The sequence below is a fragment of the Gymnodraco acuticeps genome, unplaced genomic scaffold (assembly GCF_902827175.1).
Source record: "Gymnodraco acuticeps unplaced genomic scaffold, fGymAcu1.1, whole genome shotgun sequence".
NCBI lineage: Eukaryota > Metazoa > Chordata > Actinopteri > Perciformes > Bathydraconidae > Gymnodraco > Gymnodraco acuticeps.
Window position 1 is genome coordinate 54,373 of NW_022990093.1, and position 23,827 is coordinate 78,199.

General features: G+C 41.2%; 1 protein-coding gene and 1 long non-coding RNA gene across 3 annotated transcripts; both read right to left on the reverse strand.

Annotated features, from left to right (window-relative positions):
* Positions 1-9: 9 nt before the first annotated feature.
* LOC117546206 lies at positions 10-5,293 on the reverse strand. 2 transcript variants are annotated; one of them, XR_004568960.1, is made up of 4 exons: positions 5,252-5,293; positions 4,276-4,309; positions 2,920-2,988; positions 10-747 (listed from the first exon to the last, which is right to left on the reverse strand). It is a non-coding gene; the product is annotated as an uncharacterized LOC117546206 (long non-coding RNA). The 2 variants fall into 2 exon arrangements; XR_004568959.1 differs by lacking the exon at positions 5,252-5,293 and having other exon boundaries at positions 4,276-5,245.
* A 3,628-nt stretch (positions 5,294-8,921) lies between these two features.
* On the reverse strand, positions 8,922-22,973 carry LOC117546203 (NACHT, LRR and PYD domains-containing protein 12-like). Its single transcript, XM_034216350.1, is given in 9 exon segments — positions 8,922-9,418; positions 9,420-9,802; positions 11,724-11,770; positions 11,923-12,096; positions 12,389-12,562; positions 12,664-12,837; positions 12,930-14,715; positions 22,228-22,503; positions 22,634-22,973. Coding segments are annotated over 9 exon segments (3,462 nt in total). The 5' UTR covers positions 22,869-22,973; the 3' UTR covers positions 8,922-9,205.
* Positions 22,974-23,827: the final 854 nt, after the last annotated feature.

Here is a 23,827-nt window from a genome sequence, read left to right on the forward strand (position 1 = left end):
TTGGTTGTTTTATTGCAGTATATGACAGGTTAGACAATAACAAAGCTCTTTATTTTCTGATCAGAACAGTGTGTGAACCTGGGGTGTGTTTACGTTTATCAGAGAAAATAAATACAATATCGTATTATTATGTTAACTAGTTAAGTAAACATATACAGCAACACTGAAATATGACTTAAAACAGCCTTTAGGAATTAGATATGTTTACGGTAACACAATTCAGTAACAACAGTTCTTATAAAATAAATATGGATTGAAATTATAAACGTATAACCTTTGTATATATATATATTTGTAACTATCCACTTAGTACAACAATTTATGTGTTGTGACAATGATACAATTAAATGTTGAGTTCAAGCACTTTTCACTTGACAGAGAGAGAGAGTAAGAGCAGAGAGGCTCTGAGAGATGCTTTTTAACAGAGTGATCAGGTACTTGTAACCTGAGAGGCTTTAATATCTCAAGGACTGTTGTAGTCCAAATCAACTTGCTTTTTCAAAAGTCAGTATTGACTGAAATCGTTATAGCGTTTTTATAGATAGAGTTGAATAGATCAAGCACTTTTCACTTGTAGAGTGGGATAGCAAGAGAGAAAACCACCAACTACTTGTAATCTGGTGGCAGAGATCAAGTACTTGTAACTTGAGGGACACAAAAGATAGAATAGCCAAAAATGTATAGGAAAGATAGAATGCAGTTATGATAGAGAGAAAGAATCCAGAGAGTTCCTCAACAGCAGGCCACCTGTAACACAGAAAGAAAATATTATACAGCAGTTTTGATTTAAGAAAACAAATTAAGTAAATTCAGCTCAAAGGTCATTGAAGGTGTCTGGTCACATGAACCTAATCTAAAAACATGACGACATTATACACTGACCACATTTATATGTGAACAAATAAATGCCAGGAAATGTAACAGTTAGGCAGGGCTGGTTTAGAAGGCTCTATTTAACTACAATGACACTTTACTGTGTTTTAGAAACGGCTGCATTTAACGGCCCGTCCACACAGCAGCTTTAGACGATTCTTCCAACGCTTCTCTGCCCATTGACTTTGAATGGGGATGACGTCACTTTGCCTCGCTGGTCGCCCAACTGCATTGTGGGGGAGCGAAGCGAAGATTTCCAGGATGTTCAGGATTCAAAAGTTGAGCAATGTTCAACTTTTGAAGCTGAGCTGGAAGCGACAGCCTAATCAAACCCGTTTATGCAAATCTGACAGTAGAAGCGCTAGCCAATCAAACCGCGTGCAAGCAGGGAGAACCAGACCGCAGTTCATTTCCTCATATTCCAAACGAGAAATTACGGTAGCAAATCACCCGGTTCTTTACGACCAGAACTATTTACCGGGATACAAACCGGAGGAACCAGGCATGGAGGGAGGTGGCAGAGACAGTGGGTGAAACTGGTAGGTTTTCACCTGTTTGGGGAGTTTATATATATATATATTGCTCGCATAAAATCCCCGGTGTTTTTTGCTTTGTATGTCGGGGGCGGGAGATTCATGGGATTGGTTGTTGGTCGTGTTGCTCGCAAAAAATCCCCAAGCTGTCAGACACGCCCAGCTCCAAGATTTTCAAGATTTGTTCAAAGCTACTGTGTGGACGGGCCGTAATACATTTCCATTCATAAATCTCACAGGGCTCGACATTAACGACTGCCCGATGGCCCAGGCCCATCTAGTGTTTAGCTCGGGCAATGAAGCCTCACCTGCTGGTTGCCCGATCGGGCAATCTATTATGCCAGTATCATGCAGCTCGCGGATCCAGTAATGAGAGACCCGACAGTAAAACTAAACATATCTATAACTAGTTTAGGTAGTTTGAGAGGTCATTAAAATAGCTACGTGTGATATTCTAACCTGAAGTGTGTGTTTTGTTCCGCTCACTGCTGCATGTGATCATGCAGAGCTGCGTGTCGACTCGTCAGCAGCAGCTGATCTCTCTCTCCCGTCAAATTAGACTTCACTCCGTTTATGTCCATATCGATCAGATCCAGCTAGTTCTAGCTAATGATAGGACTACCTGTTTATTAAAAGACACCTAAACAATAAGCGTCGCTATGCAACCGGGTGAGGCCACAAAGTATAACGCAGCATTATGCATTTGTTTACATGCCTACCGGAACCCCGAGGCATTACCAACAGATCAACGCACAATCAACCCATACAGGACATCTCTTTCTCCACATTAAGTGTTAGACACTAGAATTGACTATTCTTGTCTGTCACATACTCTTTTGTCTGTCACATAAGTGGCGCAACTGAAGCGGTATTGCGCTAAAGGTAAATTATTTTGACCGGACATTTTGACCGTAGAGATTTAGATTTGCCGGCTAACGGGAACTCTGACGTCGCCATTTTGTGTGGTTCGAGGATGCGCTCGGCTCCTCGACTGCTGCTCGGTCAGCTTCCGGATGAGGAGGCATTCGTTGGACCAACTTACAGTAGATAACATTACAAACATTTTTAACAGGGGCCATAATAGTGTAAATAATGTTTGTTTTGTCATTAATAAATGAATGTAATGTTTACTACTTTTCTCCATCTGGGAAGGCATTTGCCTTCATCAGATGGATCAACAACTTAAGTATTTCTTATAGCTGCAGGGCATGCAAGCGAGCAAACACAAACAAGAACAAACAAGTGAAATGAAGAATAAAATAGAAATTGAACAATATAATATTGTGGTGGTTCATCTTATAATTCAGTATAGAGAATGCACCAGACAGCATCTAAGACCTGCACACATCTACATGTTCTAGGGTGAGGCCCCCCAAACCCTTCATGCGTCATTTCGTCCACGCGCATTTTTCAGGGCAATCGTTATTGGGCTCAGGGCCATCTGTAAATTAGCTTAGATGGCCCACAGGGCCATCTCCCAAAATTCTTAATGTCATGCACTGTCTCAACTTACGGTCAGGTCACCACAACGTTCTCAACTATGTCAGTCAGCAGTTGGAGACAGGAAGGAGGAGCCAGCAGACTGAGGGAGAGAGAAAGAAACGTTTAGTGTGAGTTCATAAAAACAACAACCTCACAGCGCATTGCAATCCTATCTAATGTTAAAAGCTGCTCATTTACTTCCATGTTGCTTTCCACTGTTTATTACAAAATCACATGCATGTTAAAACACAGGACAGTTATTAAAATGGCAAATACAAATACATTGTAATTATTAGTTATCTTTTTGAATAAAGTAAGTACAAATATAATGAAGGTTTAATACATTTTTGTATCACAGGATAATTCAATCTGGATAAAAAAATGTGTAGGACATATATTGTTGGTTATTACATTGATTGTGAATTACTGCAATGGAAATAGTTTGATGTCTGAACACAGCGATGTGGCCATTTGTATTAGCAGAAGCAATATCATTTATTAAATCAATCATTTGAATCTAATTATTAATTTAAAAAATACGAATAATATAGTCAATCTGAATAATGACCACCTCACAGTGCATTCCATACAAATGCAATTGATGGATGTCATTACTGTTGACACTACTTTTTTTAGGATGGGAATCTATTGTTAACTGTAAACCAATCAAATATAACTTGATTGATTGCAAAATTAGAATTGATTTGCTTACTTAAACTACAGTCTGCAAGGAGTCACCCAACAGTGATGGTCTGCAGTTATAAAAAGGAAAGAGAAGGGGGGGAAGAGGCTTAGATGATGTGGTCTATTGTCAATGATATTGTTATACTTTTATTGTCCACAACAAAGATATTATGAAAGTGTCTGATAACATGTAATCTAATGTAAAGCGTCTTTGAGCACCTTGAGAAGCACTATAACAATACCATGTATTATTATTATTATTATTATTAAACACAATATCAATGAGAATAGACTAATGTTAATGAAGCAGGATCTGAAGATAGATGAAACGTGGCTGCTTATCAAAAGCACAGAGAATAGTAAATATATAGTTCAGGTTCATGGGTTTCAAAACGGTTCATTCATAATTATTCTCCAAAGGACTTTACAGTCGCCCAACAAATGTTTTCCCATGAAATCCTTGCAAACAGTTGCAATTATGTAATATATTCGTTCTGGAATATGACTTAACTGAGAAACTATAGTATGTGTAAATTCTGTTACATACAATGACTTTAATTTCAAATTCAGTGACAGCAACCTCAAATACATTTCTTAAAGCATTTAAATATAATATGGTTTATATTTAGATATTATAATCACATATTACAGTTGTTCGTTTTTATTGCAAAATGTTGCATTTATTATTTATGTGTGTACTTACACTTCAGGTCTGCAAAGTCGCCAACAGTAATAGTCTGCAGTTAGAGACAGGGGGAATATGGGGGAGGGGGAAGGGAGTGACAGATTAACATTTCACCTCAATAAAACAATCTTACACACCATTTGAATTATAAGTAATTTTCAGGAGCAAAGTATGTTTCCTTATTTACTATCAAAGTGTTATTACAAAGTGGCTTCACTTATTCTTAATAAATGTTAATAAATCATACAAATAGTCACAAAATAAATAAATCATGTGTGAATCTAGGTCTAAGATTTAAGGCAGAATATACACCGTTAACCAAACCTACTTCCCCAGGAATTGATACATTCGTTATTTTGTTTTGGGTCAAGAGGATGTATGTCAATGTCCTCATTGTCTAAAATAAAATATCGTCTGTGCGTATGTGCAATTAGAACTACAAAATGTAACATAAGTTACATGGAGGGGACATTGCTGTTATCTCAGGTGTCCGTGGGCGCTTGTGTCATATACAATTACTCATTTTAATGTAATACACAAGTATTTATATTAGGAACGTGATTGACTCCCACCCCACCTACCGGTGACTTAGCAACAGCTGCAAATGCTTTTAAAACTACGTTTACAGTACTTTAGTTCTTCATAATAACTCTGACAACATTTTGACAAATTAAAGTTCCCACATTAGTGTCAGGAGAGTCACTTGAGATGCTGAAAAATATGTTGTTCGAAAATGACCTGTTTAGAAGTAGCTTTTTGATAATTGACCGGCAAATGTTTGTAGCTGCTATGCTAGCGTTAGCACGTAGCTAACATTAGCTACCGTTACCAACCGATTCAAGTTGGATTCTGGTTGACCATGAAAACGTTTTCCCTCCTCATTTAGCTGCCAACTTCAATGTCCATGTAAAGCGCCACACCTGTATTTCTACTGTTAAAATGTTGCGGAACCCATTTATACTTGTATGGAATAAACGTAATGTCAAGCACTCACCATTAAAGTCACGGAGCAGAGTGACGCAGCACAGTTAGTCTCAGACAGAAGATCAGGTGATGCGTTCAAAGGGACTCGGAAAATTGCACGTCGAGGTCTATAGATAACTAACTATGAAACGCTTTATAAACGGGATTTAACATAAACACAAGCTAAACATCTAAAAAGACAGTTTAAAAAGCTAAATATTTTTTTCAAGTAAAACAACTTTTGAAAAATGTAAAGTTTCCCATCATGTGCTGAAAAAGCTGAATATCTTTGATATTTCAATGCACAGCATTCGCAGTAAATAGTGAAGAAGCTTAATATTTCAAACAAAACGTTTAAAAAAGGTATAAACAACAACAAGTATAGCCTCATTGTCCTGAAATAGCTGAATAAGTTAATAGTTGAATAGTTTGTGCAGCTGAAAGTTGCCAGAAGGAGTTACATATCAGATGTACGTAGTAGTATAAGTTCAAGTAGCATTACATCTTTTCTTTTTCTTTTGTGGTTTTGGAGAGTGTGAGGGCATTTGAAGAAATCTCAAAACTGTCACGTATATGTCTTCACGGCTGGACTGTTAGCACACATGTGAAGTTTGAGCACTCTTTGAACATTTGCATAGGAGTTATAGTGACATCATATTTTATGGCGAGGGATGCGTTTCCATGGAAACGGCATATGGTGAGATCTCAGATTTGGCGTAGAGCTGTTGAGGCATGGACCGGTGATATACAAGTGAAGATTGGGGGACGATTGGACAGTGTCGATTGGATTTACAGCCTCATCGTGTTTCATGGCGAGTGGTCTGTCGCCATGGCGACGACATTTGATGACACCCCATACTACGCTTAGATGCATTGATGGCTGCATCGTTATCAAACCTGTGAAGTTCTCAAAAAAATCTCAAGACTGTCCCGAATCGTCTTCACAGCTGGACTGTTAGCACACTGTGTGTGTGTGTGTGTGTGTGTGTGTGTGTGTGTGTGTGTGTGTGTGTGTGTGTGTGTGTGTGTGTGTGTGTCCCGTTGAAGTCTGCTGCATGTCAGTTGGAGTGATGACATCATCGTGTTCCATTACACAGGTGTTTATATTTGAACTAACGAGCTCTGTAGAGATCACAGGTTTCCATTGTTCTGAATGAGAGATGAACCTCTTACATGTGAACGTTTTGTGGAAGAACCGTAACAGATATCTGTGAAATTTCAAAACGTGAAGCATGTCAAGGAAGTTGAGTATCTGAAGTGTAATTGGTGTGTAGTTTTGGTTTAATAATGTGGCCTTTTTGGCAGTTTAACTAAAGGTGTGCGGCTGCTACCGTGAGGAAATATCTGCCTGAAATTACAATGGGCTTCAATGGAGGAATGTTGAACGTTTTTGTCACTTAATGCCCTCAAGAGGCCTTTTCTTTAATATTTTTTCTTATTTTTTCTTTATTTTACAAGCTAGGAGAGGTTTTCCTACGTTTTCCATGAAAAAATATGTCTGAGGAGTGTAGGGTTTGGGAAGTATGGCAAGTTTAAAACATTTTTGGGGGAGAATTTTGAGCTGTCCTGCACTCTGTTTTGAGATCAAAGCACTCTAGAGTTAATGAGCTGCTCCATCCACTCTAATGTAAAAATCTTAAAAATGCCTCTCTACCAAGCTCCAAACTAAATTCAATATCTCAAAAAGTTGAAAAGATATCAAAATTATTTTATACAAGTTTTATAGCTGAAGGTATTGTGATCATTTGAAAGTTGGAATGAAGTGTCTGGCTGAAATTATGTGGAAGGAGATGCATTTGGCGCAAAGTGTAGGAAAACAGGATTTGAAGGCATCTCCCATTGACTTCAATGTTAAAAAAAGAGTTTAAAAAGCTGAATATTTCAAAAAGTATGAAATATTTTGAAAAAGTTGAAGGTTTCCCATCGATTCCTGAACAGGCTGAATAGTTTAATATTTGAATGGTTTCTGTAGCCGAAAGTAAGCTGAAGTTATGGAGAGCTAAAGTATTGGCTGATTTGAAGGCTCTTCCCATTGACTTCAATGTTAAAAAAAGAGTTTAAAAAGCTGAATATTTCAAAAAGTATGAAATATTTTGAAAAAGTTGAAGGTTTCCCATCGATTCCTGAACAGGCTGAATAGTTTAATATTTGAATGGTTTCTGTAGCCGAAAGTAAGCTGAAGTTATGGAGAGCTAAAGTATTGGCTGATTTGAAGGCTCTTCCCATTGACTTCAATGTTAAAAAAAGAGCTTAAAAAGCTGAATATTTCAAAAAGTATAACATATTTTGAAAAAGTTGAAGGTTTCCCATCGATTCCTGAACAGGCTGAATAGTTTAATATTTGAATGGTTTCTGTAGCTGAAAATAAGCTGAAGTTATGGAGAGCCAAAGTATTGGCTGAAATAATAATAAGGGGAAGAATAAAGATTTGAAGCACTATAGTGGAATGCTGTAAACAGCATTCGCACTAATTAGGAGGGAATTCCGTCTCGTAGCGTTTGTGCACTGTTTTGAAATGCCGCTCCTAAATTACCCTTCTTCGATAAAGCCACGCTCGCATTGCAGATGAGACAGATGGACTTTGAATTGGAATAGATACAAAAATAATCATCCTCCCTCTTGGAGTGAAAATTATATATTTTGGGCTTTTTTGCTTCTGCCATAATTGCGGTCTTGTGTGTGTCACTCCTGTTGACCATGCATGCTGTTGACACGGACAACGTCAGCGAACTAGTGCACTGCCGACCAGCCACGCCCGGACACATGGGGTGAGGCCGGCCAATCACAAAGCTTTGATGCGTTCAAGTGCATTATTCTGGCACGGGAACATTAACGATAAAACAGAATATTGTTGTTCTATTTTTAGACACATCTCGCGATCGACTGGGAATCTCCCCGCGACCCTTCTTTTTAACTAGTTGCTGCTCTTGTTCTGACATCTTCGCTCGCGCTGAACACTCACAACACATGTCACTCCCACGTGGCCGAGTGGGCTTTTAGGGAGGGGCGAAAGCGCACCCAGCAAAATAATCGTATTTTGTCAATTATGCTGTTTTCCTAATCGTCGCAAGCCATAATCGTAATCGCGATTAAAATACGATTAATTGCACAGCCCTACAGGGACGTATCTCCAACGAGGCTACAAGGTGTACTTTGAGGGTTTTGACTCTGCAGACCGTTTACATGCATAAAAACCTTCATAACACACAAGGGGACGGGTAATAACCGGAAAAGCATGACATGGGACCTTTAAACAAAAGCTTGCCTTTATTTACCTCCCTGTTTGTACTGCGTTTGGGTCCGCACTCTTGCCTAACCCTGACAATTTACCCGTGTTACATTAGTGCGAGCTGTCCTTCATGCAGGTCCCAGAGTCCCGTCCCTCCTGGCTGGCTCCCAAATTCATGTTGGAGGTTGAACATCCATGTTAGGGCCAGGATATGAACACGGACTTCCTTACCACCATTTACTCTTCAGTACAATTAGAGTAACAGTCTCTGATTACACAGAACAAATGAGAGTTTGATGCATAGCTTATTCTTAAAAGACAGAATTGAACTTTAGTCCATGGAGAGTTTAGTACTGTTCTTCTCTTTTCTATAACTTATCTTTTTGTAAAGCTCTTTAGTCAAACTGTGCTGTTTTTAAATGTGCTTCATAACTAAACTTAACGAAACGTAGGAAAGACAAAAGTGCCTGAATGAAAAGAAAATATTTTATTGAAAGTATTTAGAAACATAAGAAGATATGAGACAGTAACACTCTCATTACATTGCAGTATAATCCAAACATTGAAGAAATTACCAACAATTGTGTTTCATATTATTAGACATAAAATATGTCATTTAGTGTCAGAGACAGATGTGTGTGTGTGTGTGCGTGTGTGTGTGTGTGTGTGTGTGTGTGTGTGTGTGTGTGATGGTGAACACACCGAGCTGACTTCAGCAGCTGATCTGCAGTCAGTTTCTGTCCACAAGAGAGACTCTCAGCCCTTCAGAGGACACAGAGACACTGAAAAAGGAAGAGAACTGTACCCAGGCCCAGTCAACAACTCAAACCCAAACCCAAACCCAGCATAGAGAGGTTCAGTGAATGTGGTTCTGAAGGTGTGGAGGTGGATCAGTCTGTCTCTAGAGGAGACTCTGTAGAAGGAGAGAGAGCCAGCAGGATGATCCAGATACACTGCTGCTCTACCAGAGGGGGGGGTAGCGGGAGGCTAAGAGGGAGGAGGAGGAGAAGCTTGTTCTTATGTTATTGTGACAGACAGAGTAACCATCACTGACAGAGTAATAACCATGATCACCAGAGCACTCCAGACTCCAGGACTTATCATTCCCTCCACACCTACAGTCCTCTCTGTCTCCTCTGTAAGTCACTGATATATAAACCTCTCCTCTATACTCGACCTCCCAGTAACAGCGACCAGTCAGAGCTTCTCTACACATCAGCTGAAGCTCCTTCTCAAACCTCCCTGGATGAACAGGATATGGCCACTCCTCCTCAAATGTCACCTTCCTGTTGTCTTCGGACAGTTTGAGTCCCTTGTGAGCTGTGTTTGGGTCCAGCTCCAGTTCACAGGCATCTGATGGAGAGAACACAGCTGCATGTTATCATCTGTTCATTTTAGGGCTGTACTCGAATATCCGAATATTCGGTTTTTGGCCTACTATTCGGTTTTCAATTTGGTTATTCTTCTTCTTTTTTAAAAAACGTTATAGACATAGGTCACGTTCACACCAGCCTTGTATTGTCCGGTTGAATGGAACCCTGGTGCGTTTACCCGCTTGATGCGGTTCGTTTGGGTCGGTGTGAACGCAGTCCGAGACCTCTGAAGTGAACTAAACAGCCGGTCCGCTTAAAACAGGTGGTTCATCGCTGGTGTGAACGCAGTCTGCACCAGAACATAGGAAGCGTAGTATTTACGAGTCACAAGAACGCTGATGTCTTCAAAATCTTTAGCGAAAGAGTGAAGCAGAATGAAGTGTTGAACAGTGTTGTGTAAAGTAAAAATGCTTCGTCAACTATACATAAAAGTCAGAGCCACCTGTCGTCAGTGAAACGTCCCTCTTTACTGCAGAACGTCTCTCATATGGGTTATGTTTGTTATCGCACGTTGTCTGATTGTATAATCGTATGCGCCGTTGCTAGAGTCTGTTGATCTCCAGATTAACAGCAGCATGTAACCTGCCGATGCTCCATGGCGGAGGCTACGGTAGAAATTGCCGGGATTTGCCTTTTTACCCTTAATATCTGACCAATTGTTGAGCAGCATTTCTGTGCACATGACTTGTGTTTAAAGTTTATAGTCCGTTTGAATTGTGCCTGTGTGAACGCAAACCGAAGTCCCCCGCGCGCGCACAGCGAATATCCGAATATTCGCTGCTGATTAATACCGAATATCCGGAGCCTGAAAAATGGTATTCGGGACAGCCCTAGTTCATTTATTAACAACTTTACTGACAATCACTGACAGGAAATCCTTCAAAATGACGTCTCATATTCACTGTGAATGATCTCTAACAACCTGATCTTCATCAGTAGGTGATCACTCAATGAACTCAGATCTAATACTTAATGTTGTAAAATAAAGAACAAGAAAAGGGAAACAGCATCAGCGTCCAGCTGTTGATATACTGTCACTATCCAAAGAGTCCACATCTAATATGAAGAAGCTTTTACAGGAAAATGTTTTAAATTATATTTATGTGTAGCACAATACTTGAAACAGGTAGACGAGCTGCCTGAATCTGCTTTTTGGTTTTCATTTAGACCAGGGGTGCCCAATACGTCGATCGCAAAGGTAGTGTGGGTAGATCGCATGGCATTGAAGAAAAAAAAAGGAAGTCTATCATCCATCCTTACTATGGCATTTGCCACTTGATTGACGTACAGGTAAGCCAGTCTGAGTTGTATTGTGCCATACAGGTTCATGCCGTTATGAGGGGGCCTCACCTCCTCATCTGAAGCACAAATGCGGCGCACTATTATGCGCTTATGCGGCGCAATTAGTGTAAGCGTGCCACAGTTTATCTGCCGTTTAGTCCACTAGCACCCCCCCGTGCTCGTGACACAGATTGGGCAGGGGCGGCCCTGTAGGTAGATCTTTTGGGCTTGGTCATTTTAAAAGTAGCTCTCAAGCTGAAAAGTGTGGGCACCCCTGATTTAGACCAATAATACAATTCATGGTATTTATAAAGCACTTTTCCTGGAGCTCAAAGAAGTTACTTCAGTCTTCTTCTTTAAATGCAGCAGGTGGAAACCTGATGAGTTCAAATCACTGGTGCTACCAACACGTATACTGTAGAAAGAGCAGACTGGGTTTCTTGTGAAAGGAGCAGGTTTTATTTATTTCTTTAACGACAGGGAGAAGAAGTGAGCTTTCTGTTAAGAAATGTATTTCTATTGGTTCTGTTGGATCACTGTGTTCACTTTGTTGTGTTTGTGGATCTCATGTGCAGTGTAACATATGCAGCTCTCATGAATCAAACTGAAAACACACTCACACTTCCTCAGACCAGGTTTCAACCACTGAGGTCCACCATGGTCCATCCTGCAGGAAGAAACACAGAATCAACTTCATACACCTTCACTCATATCCACCATTACACGAAGCAGAGTCCTTCAGTTAGTGATGGAGACACAGCCTGTCTGTCCGTCCGTCCGTCCGTCTGTCCGTCCGTCTGTCCGTCCGTCTGTCTATACCTGAGTGTCTCCAGTCTCCAGAGTGGATCCTCCAGTCCAACAGACAGCAGCTTCGCTCCTGAGTCTCCTGGATGATTGTAGCTCAGGTCCAGCTCTCTCAGGTTGGAGGGGTTGGATCTCAGAGCTGAAGCCAGAGAAACACAGCCTTCCTCTGTGACCAGACAGCCTGACAGACTGCACACACACACACACACACACACACACACACACACACACACACACACACACACACACACACACACACACACACACACACACACACACACACACACACACACACACACACACACACACACACACACACACACACACACACACACACACACACACACACACACACACACACACACACACACACACACACACACACACACACACACACACACACACACAAAAAAGTTTCAAAATATAACTTGCATTGTAACTCAGCTCTCTCAGACAAAAAGCTGAACAGCTCTACACTAACCTGAGAGTTTCCAGTTCACAGTGTGGACTCTCTAGTCCAGCACAAAGCAGCTTCACTCCTGAATCCTCCAGGTCGTTGTTACTCAGGTCCAGATCTCTCAGATGGGAGGGGTTGGAGCTCAGAGCTGAAGCCAGAGGAACACAGCCTTCCTTTGTGACCAGACAACCTGACAGACTGAACACACACAAAACACACACAGACAAAAAAGTTTCAAAATATAACTTGCATTGTAACTCAGCTCTCTCAGACAAAAAGCTGAACAGCTCTACACTAACCTGAGGGTTTCCAGAGTACAGTGTGGACTCTGCAGTCCAGCACACAGCAGCTTCACTCCTGAATCCTGCAGGTTGTTGTTACTCAGGTCCAGCTCTCTCAGACTAGAGGACTGGGAGTTGAGGACTGAGGACAGAGCTTCACAGCTTCTCTCTGACAGCTTACAGCCACTCAGTCTGAGGAGGAATCAGAAACTTATTACAAACTGTTTTTTGTTGCTGAGTTAATAAGAAAAACATTTCATCTGGATAGTTGTTTGTTCACCTACAGAGCTTTCCTGGTGGCTTTGACCACTGGCAGCAGCCTCAGAAGAGCCTTCTCTGAAGCACAGTATTTATTCAGGTCAAACACGTCCAGATCTTCTTCTGATGACAGTACGATGAAGACCAACACTGCCCACTGAGCAGGAGACAGATGTTCAGAGAGTTGTCTTAATCTCAGGTAATATTGGATGATCTGCACTAGAGAATGATGATTCAGTTCATTCAGACAGTGGAACAGGTTGATGCTTCTCTCTGCAGACAGATCCTCATCCATCTTCTTCTTGATGTACCGGACTGTTTCCTTATTGGTCTGATAGCTACTTCCTGTCTCTGTCAGCAGGCCTCGTAGGAGTTTCTGATTGGTCTGCAGCGAAAGACCCAGGAGGAAGCGGAGGAACAAGTCCAGGTGTCCGTTTGGACTCTGTAAGGCCTGGTCCACAGCACTCTGGTAGAGATTTGTTAGTGTAGGTTTGACTTCAGACTCCTGGGAGGTTGTTGGTTCTTCTGACAGCAGGTTGACTCCAGAGTTGATGAAGATCAGATGGACATGAAGAGCAGCCAGAAACTCCTGAACGCTCAGATGGACGAAGCAGAACACCTTGTTTGTGTACGTCCCTCTCACCTCTCTAAAGACCTGTGTGAACACTCCTGAGTACACTGAGGCTGCTGTGATATCGATGCCGCACTCTGTCAGGTCGGACTCATCGAAGATCAGGTTGCCTTTCTGCAGCTGCTCAAAAGCCAGTTTTTCGAGAGACTCCATCATCTGCCTGGTCTCTGGACTCCAGTGTGAATCTGTGTCAGCTCTTCCATGATACTTGACGTTCTTGACTTTGGACTGAACCACCAGGAAGTGGATGTACATCTCAGTCAGGGTCTTGGGCAGCTCTCCTCCCTCTCCGGTTTTCAACATGTCCTCCAGAACTGAAGCAGAGATCCAGCAGAAGAGTGGGATGTGGCACATGATGTGGAGGCTTCGCGAGGTCTTGATGTGGGAGATGATGGTGCCGGCCTGCTCCTGATCTTTGAATCTCTTCCTGAAGTACTCCTCCTTCTGTGGGTCAGTGAACCCTCGGACCTCTGTCACCATGTCCACAAACTCAGGAGGGATCTGATTGGCTGCTGCAGGTCGTGTGGTTATCCAGAGGCGAGCAGAGGGAAGCAGCTTCCCCCTGATGAGGTTTGTCAGCAGCACATTCACTGAGGTGGACTCTGTAACATCAGTCAGGATCTCAGTGTTGTGGAAGTCCAGAGGAAGTCGACACTCATCCAGACCGTCAAAGATGAACACAACCGAGAACTGATCAAACCTGCAGATTCCTGCGTCTCTGGTTTCAGAGAAGAAGTGATGAACAAGTTCCACCAAGCTGAACTTGTTCTCTCTCACCACATTCAGCTCTCTGAACGGTAATGGAAATATGAACTGGATGTCCTGGTTGGCTTCGCCTTCAGCCCAGTCCAGAGTGAACTTCTGTGTTAACACTGTTTTCCCGATGCCAGCCACTCCCTTTGTCAGCACTCTGATTGGTGCATCTCTTCCAGGTGAGGCTTTAAAGAGGTCTTCTTGTCTGATGGTTGTTTCTGGTCTGTCTGGTTTCCTGGATGCCATTTCAATTTGTTGGACCTCATGTTCCTTGTTGACCTCTGCAGACCCCCCCTCTGTGATGGAGATCTCGGTGTAGATTTCATTCAGGGGGTTTACATTTCCTTTTTTTGTGATTTTCTCAGGCATGAATTCAAACGTTTTCCTCAGGTGTGATTTGAGTTTAGCTTGGCACTCAGAAACAATCTCTGAATGAAGCAAAAAGGAAAATTAGAGGAGATACTACAAACAACATGTGTCTAAATACGTCCTCCTAATTTAACACAATAGTAGATTATTTTTCAACGATCAAGACCCTGTATCTTGTTGCATAATCATATGTAGCAAGCCAAAAATATTGTCCTTGACAACAATTCATATCCAACGCTGAGTGAGTATTCTGATTAACAGTAGAGAACCATGGCCCTAAACCTTTGCTGCTTGGATCTGAGGTATAACCCTGGTAGAGCCCAACCCCTGCTGAGGATGTATAAACAAAGCTTTAATTCCAGTTATTAAAGTATTGGATGGCTTTACTACAGCATAGTAGCATAGTAGCCTAACATCCACAGAGTAAAAAGCCTTCCCTTCCTTCCAGAAGACAGGTGGTTGGGCAAACTCCACTGACACCTCCTTGCAAATGTAAGCACTGGGCCCTTTTTAAGGACTTGAATGGAATCTACAACGGTCCTTCTGAATGTATGAACACTTCTGCATGAGCAATCTCAGAAAGGCTGAGCAATGAGCTACTCTGATATTTAGAGCATACCAATAACCTACAGTCTTCCAGATTGTGTATGTATCCCCAGCCGGTGCCCTGACCCAGAGATCCCACCTAAAGACTTCAAGAGGTCAAGACACAGGTTTCCATATTGAGTTAAATAATTTAAACGAAAGTTAATATAATCAAATGTAATTTTGTATAACCCACAATAAAAAATCCATTATTTTCACGTTTTTCTATACTCACAGTATATACAAAATGTAAACGGTTTGGAAAATTGATAGAGGGAGTTTAAGGTCTGTTATAGTTTATGTTAGGAAAAATATCACTCGTCAACGGCTTGGTCTTTAATCTCAGGATCCATGTATCTGTGATCCTCTCCAGAATGGAAGGAGTCATCACATACAGAGCATCAACTAGTTCCTGAACAGTGTCCTTCACATGCTGATATCCAAGAGAGGGAGTTACACAGTCACAAGATGGAGGAATAGAAAGCAGTCTTCAATGTTTACTTCAGATTAGCTCCACCTCAGAAATGAGCATGCTTGATGTCTCTCTCCATAGAGGCTGAATCATCATGTTAATCACATAGCTATCATATGCCTAAAACAGTCCTGATGCTCTTCTAGGTAATCACACATCCTGTCATGAACACAGCTACAGTTGGGATACCTTTGTTATCACGTTACTCTCATGTTGGAAGAGGACATTCAGGACTTTCCCAACAGTTAATCACTATCTTCACTCACAGCAGGTTGTACACAGGAGGTCCCTGACTCAATGGAAAAGTACAGGAGCCCCCAGATTTGTTTAGGCTTACCATCTGAGGCAAGTCTGGACATGTCCAGCCTCACACCCCGGAAGCAATGACACTCCCCCACATATATACAGTATATATTTATGGGTATATGGGTGTGACTTTGGCTTCTGCTCCTGTATAGAGCATAACAGCAGTAGCTGAGAGAGGAAAAGCGGCAGAGGGGATTTTTTCTTGGTAAGTACTCTCAAATTGGTTTTGTATTGCAACTGAAGAGGGCAGTTGATTTTGTACCCGGTGACCTTTAGGCCCGCCGGCCTCAACAACACAATGAACTCTTGGGCCCTTTCTCATTTCATCAAATCCCCCTCCTCGACTCCTCGGTCCTCTGGTAGTGACCCGGAAATGAATTTCTGCGCGCCATGTTGAAGGACATCTCATTTCTCTAAATGCACTTCGAGGACCGAGGATCGAGCGTCGAGGAGGCTCTCTGGAGGAGCTCTAACCAAGGATACACTGATGGGTCCTCCACGGCTCCTTCGCGGATGCATTTCCGGGAACAGAGATGTTTCAAAGAGTCGTGACGCACGGCCGGACTTATCTCAGCCAATGACAGCTCTGCATGCATCCCCTGGATATTATTTTATTAACTGCTTTCATCACGACGCGATGTTTCCAGAGAGAACAGCTGTGAGGTCCGTGCAGAAAGCAGAGCAGTGTGTATAATATATATCACTCAGTATAACAGGCCTTCTCTCTTTATTTGCTTTAGTTTAGTAGATATCTACAAACAAAGAGTCGATATTTTTCTAAAACCATTTAGTGCTTCACATAATAAAATACACAACGGCTGTAGCCTGATTTAGGAGCTGTAGGTGCGTGTGGTACAGTGTGTGCGTAGATGCAGCGGACAGACAGATCTCAGTTGGTTTGGTGTCCTCTGCTTACTTTTAATACTTGTAAATAAAACTTTTGGCCTGTAATTTATTTTCCTCATTGTAGCGACCAGATAGGGGGGGGGGATATATCCAGTCTCTGATAGTGGTACGTTATTATGAGAGTGCTCTGTTTGATTCTGAAATTGTATATATTTATATAAAAATATACATATATATATATGTGTGTGTGTCCGCATCTGTAGCCTGTTATTGTCTCATTATACCGCACTGTGAATGAATTAAAAGTAAATATATAAGTCGTCATGAACACATCTGTCCATCAGACAGAGGGCTGCTGTGCCTCCTGTCATCATTAAAGTACGTCTCTTTAAAATGACCGCTCAGAGGAGAGGAGTTCTCATTTCTCTAACTGCCTGCTGCTTCCCCTCCTCTCTCCTCGGTTCCCCTCCTCGACTCCTCCGCTCGCATCTCCTGTGGGCGGGACTAAGTATCAAGGATGGGAGTCGAGGATGGGAGTCGAGGAGGGGAGTTAGAGAAATGAGAAAGGGCCCTTGTCTTTGCATCAGCAGAAAGTAAAGTGACGGCTTTCATCTCAATGAACCTCAAAGGTGACCGGGGCAAGGACAGGAAAGAAGAGAGAGTCAAATCTCTATCCAATTGTTTCTTTCAAGAGCTGTTGTAGAGCTGAGCCCAAATGTGTGGTTTGTCTAGCCTGAAGTGAGCATGCCATGTTCCTCTCCTTCACCAAGACCCAACTGGCATTGATAGACCCTTAGACAGGGTTCATACACTTTTTCACCAATGATTTTCAATGACTTTTCAATGACTTCTCCATGATCTTTACTTAATTTTCCATGACCGAACAAAATGTATCTTTCTCAGCGGTACCACTGAAAATGGTTTATTTGAACATGGAACAGGAAAATAAGGTCTGCATATGAAACATGTTGTGCCTATCTAAAACAAATCAAATAGTGGGCTTACTATAGCTTACAGGCTAAAGCAACTGTAGTCAGGGATGCAAACTCAGCTATGAAAAAGGTGACAAGGATCCGAGCCCCCTGACCCCCCCACGGAATATCGGCTTTAAAATTAAGAATAACAGAGGATTTTAGCAGTCACAACAACTAAAGCATCGGTGTTAATAATAACAGAAATGAGTCACATCTAATAGAAATATATAAAAGCATTTATTTTAATTGTGGAGCAGTCAGTTTATAATTTTGGCAGCACTGTTGAGCATTTTGAAAATGTATTTTCATGCCTCTGTGCAAGGCGTAGTCTTTCTATCTTTATGGCATCTGGTGTAAAGTAACTAAGTTCATAAACTCAACAAGTACTATACTTGGGTACAATTTTGAGATACTTGTACTTTATTAAGTATTTCAATGTTTTGCTACTTTGTTATTCTCCTCCTCTACAGTTCAGAGGTAAATGGTATTTAATACCTTTAGTTACTTCACAGATGATGAATGATGTGAAAGATAATCAAGTTAAATCAGACTTTAGTTCCACCTGGAGTAAATCCACCAGCTACCCTGCAGTATACAAAGCCATTCAAACTAGCTGCACCTTTACCAGCTTTGAGAACACTTTCATGATCAATCATTATAAAACATATCATATATATTATTCTGAAATGGACCAATCTGCACAATGACTACTTTCACTGTCGCTACTTTCACTATATTTTGATGAGAATACTTTTCTACTTTCACTTGAGGAACATTTTGAATGCAGGACTTTTACTGTAACGGAGTATTCCTACACTCTGGTACTTCTACTTTTACTCAAGTACAAGATCTGAGTACTTCTACTTTTACTAAAGTACAAGATCTGTGTACTTCTACTTTTACTCCAGTACAATATCTGAGTACTTCTACTTTTACTAAAGTACAAGATCTGAATACTTCTACTTTTACTCAAGTACAATATCTGAGTACTTCTACTTTTACTGAAGTACAATATCTGAGTACTTCTACTTTTACTAAAGTACAAGATCTGAATACTTCTACTATTACTCAAGTACAAGATCTGAGTACTTCTACTTTTAATCAAGTACAATATCTGAGTACTTCTACTTTTACTAAAGTACAAGATCTGTGTACTTCTACTTTTAATCAATGACAAGTTCTGAGTACTTCTACTTTTAATCAAGTACAAGATCTGAATACTTCTACTTTTACTAAAGTACAAGATCTGTGTACTTCTACTTTTACTCCAGTACAATATCTGAGTACTTCTACTTTACTAAAGTACAAGATCTGAATACTTCTACTTTTACTCAAGTACAATATCTGAGTACTTCTACTTTTACTGAAGTACAAGATCTGTGTACTTCTACTTTTACTAAAGTACAAGATCTGTGTACTTCTACTTTTACTCCACAGTACAATATCTATACTTATACCACCTCTGTTTATAGCCTATGAAAAAAACTATTAGAAAACGAAGACTAAAGCTAACGTTAGCAGATAGTGACAATGTATGCTAGTTAGCCAGCTCAACGATAATATTGCGACAGAAAAACCTTCAGTTTACATCACGCTCTGCCGCTCCGACAGGGAGCTCTGAACGGCCCGTTCTAACAGCTGTTCACCAGCGGTCCAGTCTGTGTCACAGCACGGCCCGTCCACACAGCGGCTTTGGCAAAATCTTGAAAATCTTGGAGGTGGGCGTGTCTGAAAGCTTGGGGATTTTTTGCGAGCAACGCGACCAACAACCAATCACAAGAATCTCCCGCCCCCGACATACAAAGCAAAAAACCCCGGGGAATTTATGCGAGCAAGCAATTCTTTCACACACACATACGGGTTTTGGGCCGAGGGCGACACCGTACTTCCGGTATCCACCATTTCACACGAGGTGCAAGCAGAATATCATAGTCTATTGCCTTAATCAATATCTGGTCAACTCTAAAATACCACATATATGCATTGGCATGATAATATTATTGTGACAAGTGGGGTATTCACCTGGTGTTTCTAGAAGATAGACGTAGATTGCAGCCAAAATCGACCGAAGGCCACTTTCGAGAGCCGTTTTTTTCCATACATCTGCAGGCAGTCTGTAAAGGCAATCGGACAACCCACACAGCTCTAGTTTACGCTGGTAACGACCTAAAGCACACCCCTCAAGTCCAGAGATGTAATCCGAAGACATGCAGCGATTTTCTTCGGTCGTTAATTCAGAAAAAAAACCTAGTGCGCTCTGCCTGGATACATTACCTAGCTGTTTATATTAGCACCTCCAGGATATTAGCACCTCCAGGAAAATGGCGTATTTCTATATAGATATATGGCGCGCGTTGCATTGTGGGTAGCTCGTGACGTCGCTGTTGTGTGAAAGAATATATATATAAACTCCCCAAACAGACGAAACCCTATACCAATTTCACCCACTGTCTCTGCCACCTCCCTCCATGCCTGGTTCCTCCGGTTTGTATCCCGTTAATAGTTCTGGTCGTAAAGAACCGGGTGATTTGCTACCGTAATTTCTCGTTTGGAATATGAGGAAATGAACTGCGGTCTGGCTCTCCAGCTTGCACGCGGTTTGATTGGCTAGCGCTTGTACTGTCAGATTTGCATAAACGGGATTTTGATTGGCTGACACTTCCACCTCAGCTTCAAAAGTTGAACATTTGCTCAACTTTTGAATCCTGAAATCCTGAAAATCCTGGAAATCTTCGCTTTGCTTCCCCACAATGCAGTTCGGCGAAAAGCGAGGCAACGTGACGTCACCCCATTCAAGTGAATGGCAGAAGCGTTGGAAGATTTTTTTAACGCTGCTGTGTGGACGGGCCGTTACTGTTAACGAACGCACCCGTAGGTAATGTAGCTGCTGGAGTTAGACCTTCATCGCGGAGCAGCAGAGTTCAGCCGATAGGCAGGAAGACTCGAGCACACAAGCTCGTGCTTCATATATTAAAAAAAATAACCACCATGCGCGTCATGTCACATAACAGCTCGCGACCGCAGATTATTTCGGCGATTAGATAAAATGTAAATTGTATTTGACGCAATTTTAGTTACATTTCCATGACTTTTCCAACACTTTGGGAAAAATATTGTTTTCCATAACTTTTTCAGGGCCTGGAATTTGCATTTAGAATTTCCATGACTTTTCCAGGTTTTCAATGACCGTACGAACCCTGCTTAGATGATCCAGTGAGCGTAGACCCCGGTGCCTGGTTAAAGGATGAACCCCCGGTGTCCTTAATACAGGGGTGGTAGCTTTCTTCCTAACTGGCTCTCCTTTAAAGGTTTTACTACCCTCACCTGGAACAAATAGCCCTGGGTGACCCTGTCAGAAACAGTTAACCCTGACCACACAGCTTTCAGGGCGCTGGGGGTATCTAAACCACAACACCATATAAAGATGGTAATTGTCTGAGGGGTATATCAGGAGGGCTGCGGGCACATTCTGTTATCATTCTGATTTACCTGACCACAGTCAAAAAACATGATAACGGGTAGGGCTGCTCGATTATGGCAAAAATCATAATCTCGATTATTTGGGGCAATAATTGTAATTGCGATTATTAAATGTGATTATTCATTGTCTTTGAAAAACATCCATTATTGTACTTTTAAAACAAATAATAATTTGAACTTTTTAACTGTTGAATTATACGCTCAGGGTAATCAACTGAAAAAAACCAATACAAAATAAAATAAATTATACATTCATATCGACATTTAAATAAATAATATCAAAATAATAAATACCAATAAACAAGGTCAACAAACATGTTGCAGTGCACTGTCACAACCTGAAAACTCCTCAACATATAGCCAACATTTTGGTAAAACATATTCAACACATTCCACTCAGTTAAACATTAAAGGCTGGCCCACCGTCATGGTCCAGAAGTAACAGGAAATAAATGTTGAACTACAATTTAAGACCAAATAAAAATGTTTTGGCCACCATGGCAAATGCTGGTAGGGCTGCTCGTGTCATCTCTTAAAAATGTTTTGCTAGAAACTAGTGCTGCTCGAATATGGCAAAAATCATAATCTCGATTATTTGGGTCAATAATTGATATCACGATTATTAAAAACGATTATCCATTTACTTTGAAAACATCAATTTATTGGTCAGTATGTTTTTAACAGTTGATTACCCTGAACTTTAAGTATAACTCAACTAAAAAACCAATAAATAAAAAAAATAAAAAAAAATAATAAAAAAATAATAGTTATATTTCGATTACGTTGTTTTCGTAATCGTTGCAAGCCATAATCGTAATTGCGATTAAAATACGATTAATTGAGCAGCCCTAATAAAGGGTTATACAAAAAACAAGTCCCATGTTTGTAACATATTTTGAATGACCTACCTTCAGGTTCTGAACGGTGTTTTGATAATTTCTCCTTTAGATTATTCTGCTTTATCTCCCCCAAAACTATTATGGTCACTTTGAACGTATTGATGCAGTAGTGCAGAAACATCTGATCCACTGTGTCCATCCGGTCTGCATCCTCCAGACGACTCTTTGGGATTCCTTTGAATCCTAGGACCTTCTCCTGAAGGTACCACTTGAACTTTTTAAAGTCCTCTTTCCCCAAATCTTCCAAAGTGCTGCTGAGTATCGTTTTAGGAGTCTCCATCTTTCCTGCAGAGATTCAAAAGGAGAAAATTAGTATAGTTTTTCTTCGGCTAGAAAATATGTTAATGGCAATAGCAATAGCAATGTTAAAACGAAGTAAACTGGATATAAAATCCCCAAACAGGCGAAAACCTACCAGTTTCACCCACTGTCTCTGCCTCCTCCCTCCATGCCTCGCTCCTCCGGTTTGTATCCCGGTAGATGAACAGAGACTGATCATACAGCACCGGGTGATTCACTTCCGCTACAATGAATTTCCCCTCAATTGTTTTGAATATGAGGAAATTACCTGCGTAGTCTCTCCCAGCATACACGCGGTTTGATTGGCTATGCGATTGTACTGGCAGATTTGAATATAAACGGGATTTCATTGGCTGACGCCTCCGTCGAGGCGTCAAAAGTTGAACATTGCTCAACTTTTGACGCCAGCTACTCCAGCAACGCTCCACGTCGCTTCCCAAAATGCATTTCGGCTAAAAGTGACGTCACCCCATTCAAAGTGAATGGGCAGAAGCGTTGGAAGCTTCAACGCACGCCGCTGTGTGGCGTGCTGAGCGCTCATTGGTGGTTTTTTACCCCGTGCTGCTGATGAAACTCTCCAATTGGCTCGGCAAAAGTTTGTTGTTGTTTTGTGTCAGTTTTACGTCGCCACTTCCATTTACATTTTTCATCATTGTTCCACAATGTTTATCATCATGAAATTAATATCTATATATTTTAAACTATACTTGCACTGCTTACCGTTTTCATACTTTATATATCTTAGCATATTCATACACTGTTCACAGGCTGCTGTGTATATATATTCAAACCCTGCCTCACTTTTTTATTCATCATTCAATTAATTCTATATTTTATTCTGTAGATTGTGTACATTACTTTTCACTTTACTGCTTGTTGCACTCCTGGTTAGAAGCTAAACTGCATTTCGTTCTCTCAGTACCTGTAATATGTGCAATAAACAATACAGTTGAATCTAATCTTGAGCAGGAACAAATGTATTTACTTAGTACATATCTGACATAACGATTAAACACATTTGTGCATTCTTTATAAATGCAAACCGAGTCAAGCCGACTCCGGAGGTGACGGTATGCACCCTTAAAGTTGTTTGCAATCCCGCCAAATAACCGAGAGAAGAAGAAGAAGATGATGAAGAAGCCGACTCCGAGCTGTCCGACTTCAGGCGAGCTTTTTGAGACCTCCCCCGGCTGCGATCGGCTATTCTCGTCTACTTTCGAGGCGAGCTGCAGGTCGTCTCAAACAAGCCTACTAACTTCTGACACTGGGAATCCCGACAGAGAACGGGAAGGACGAGAAGTTGATGTGA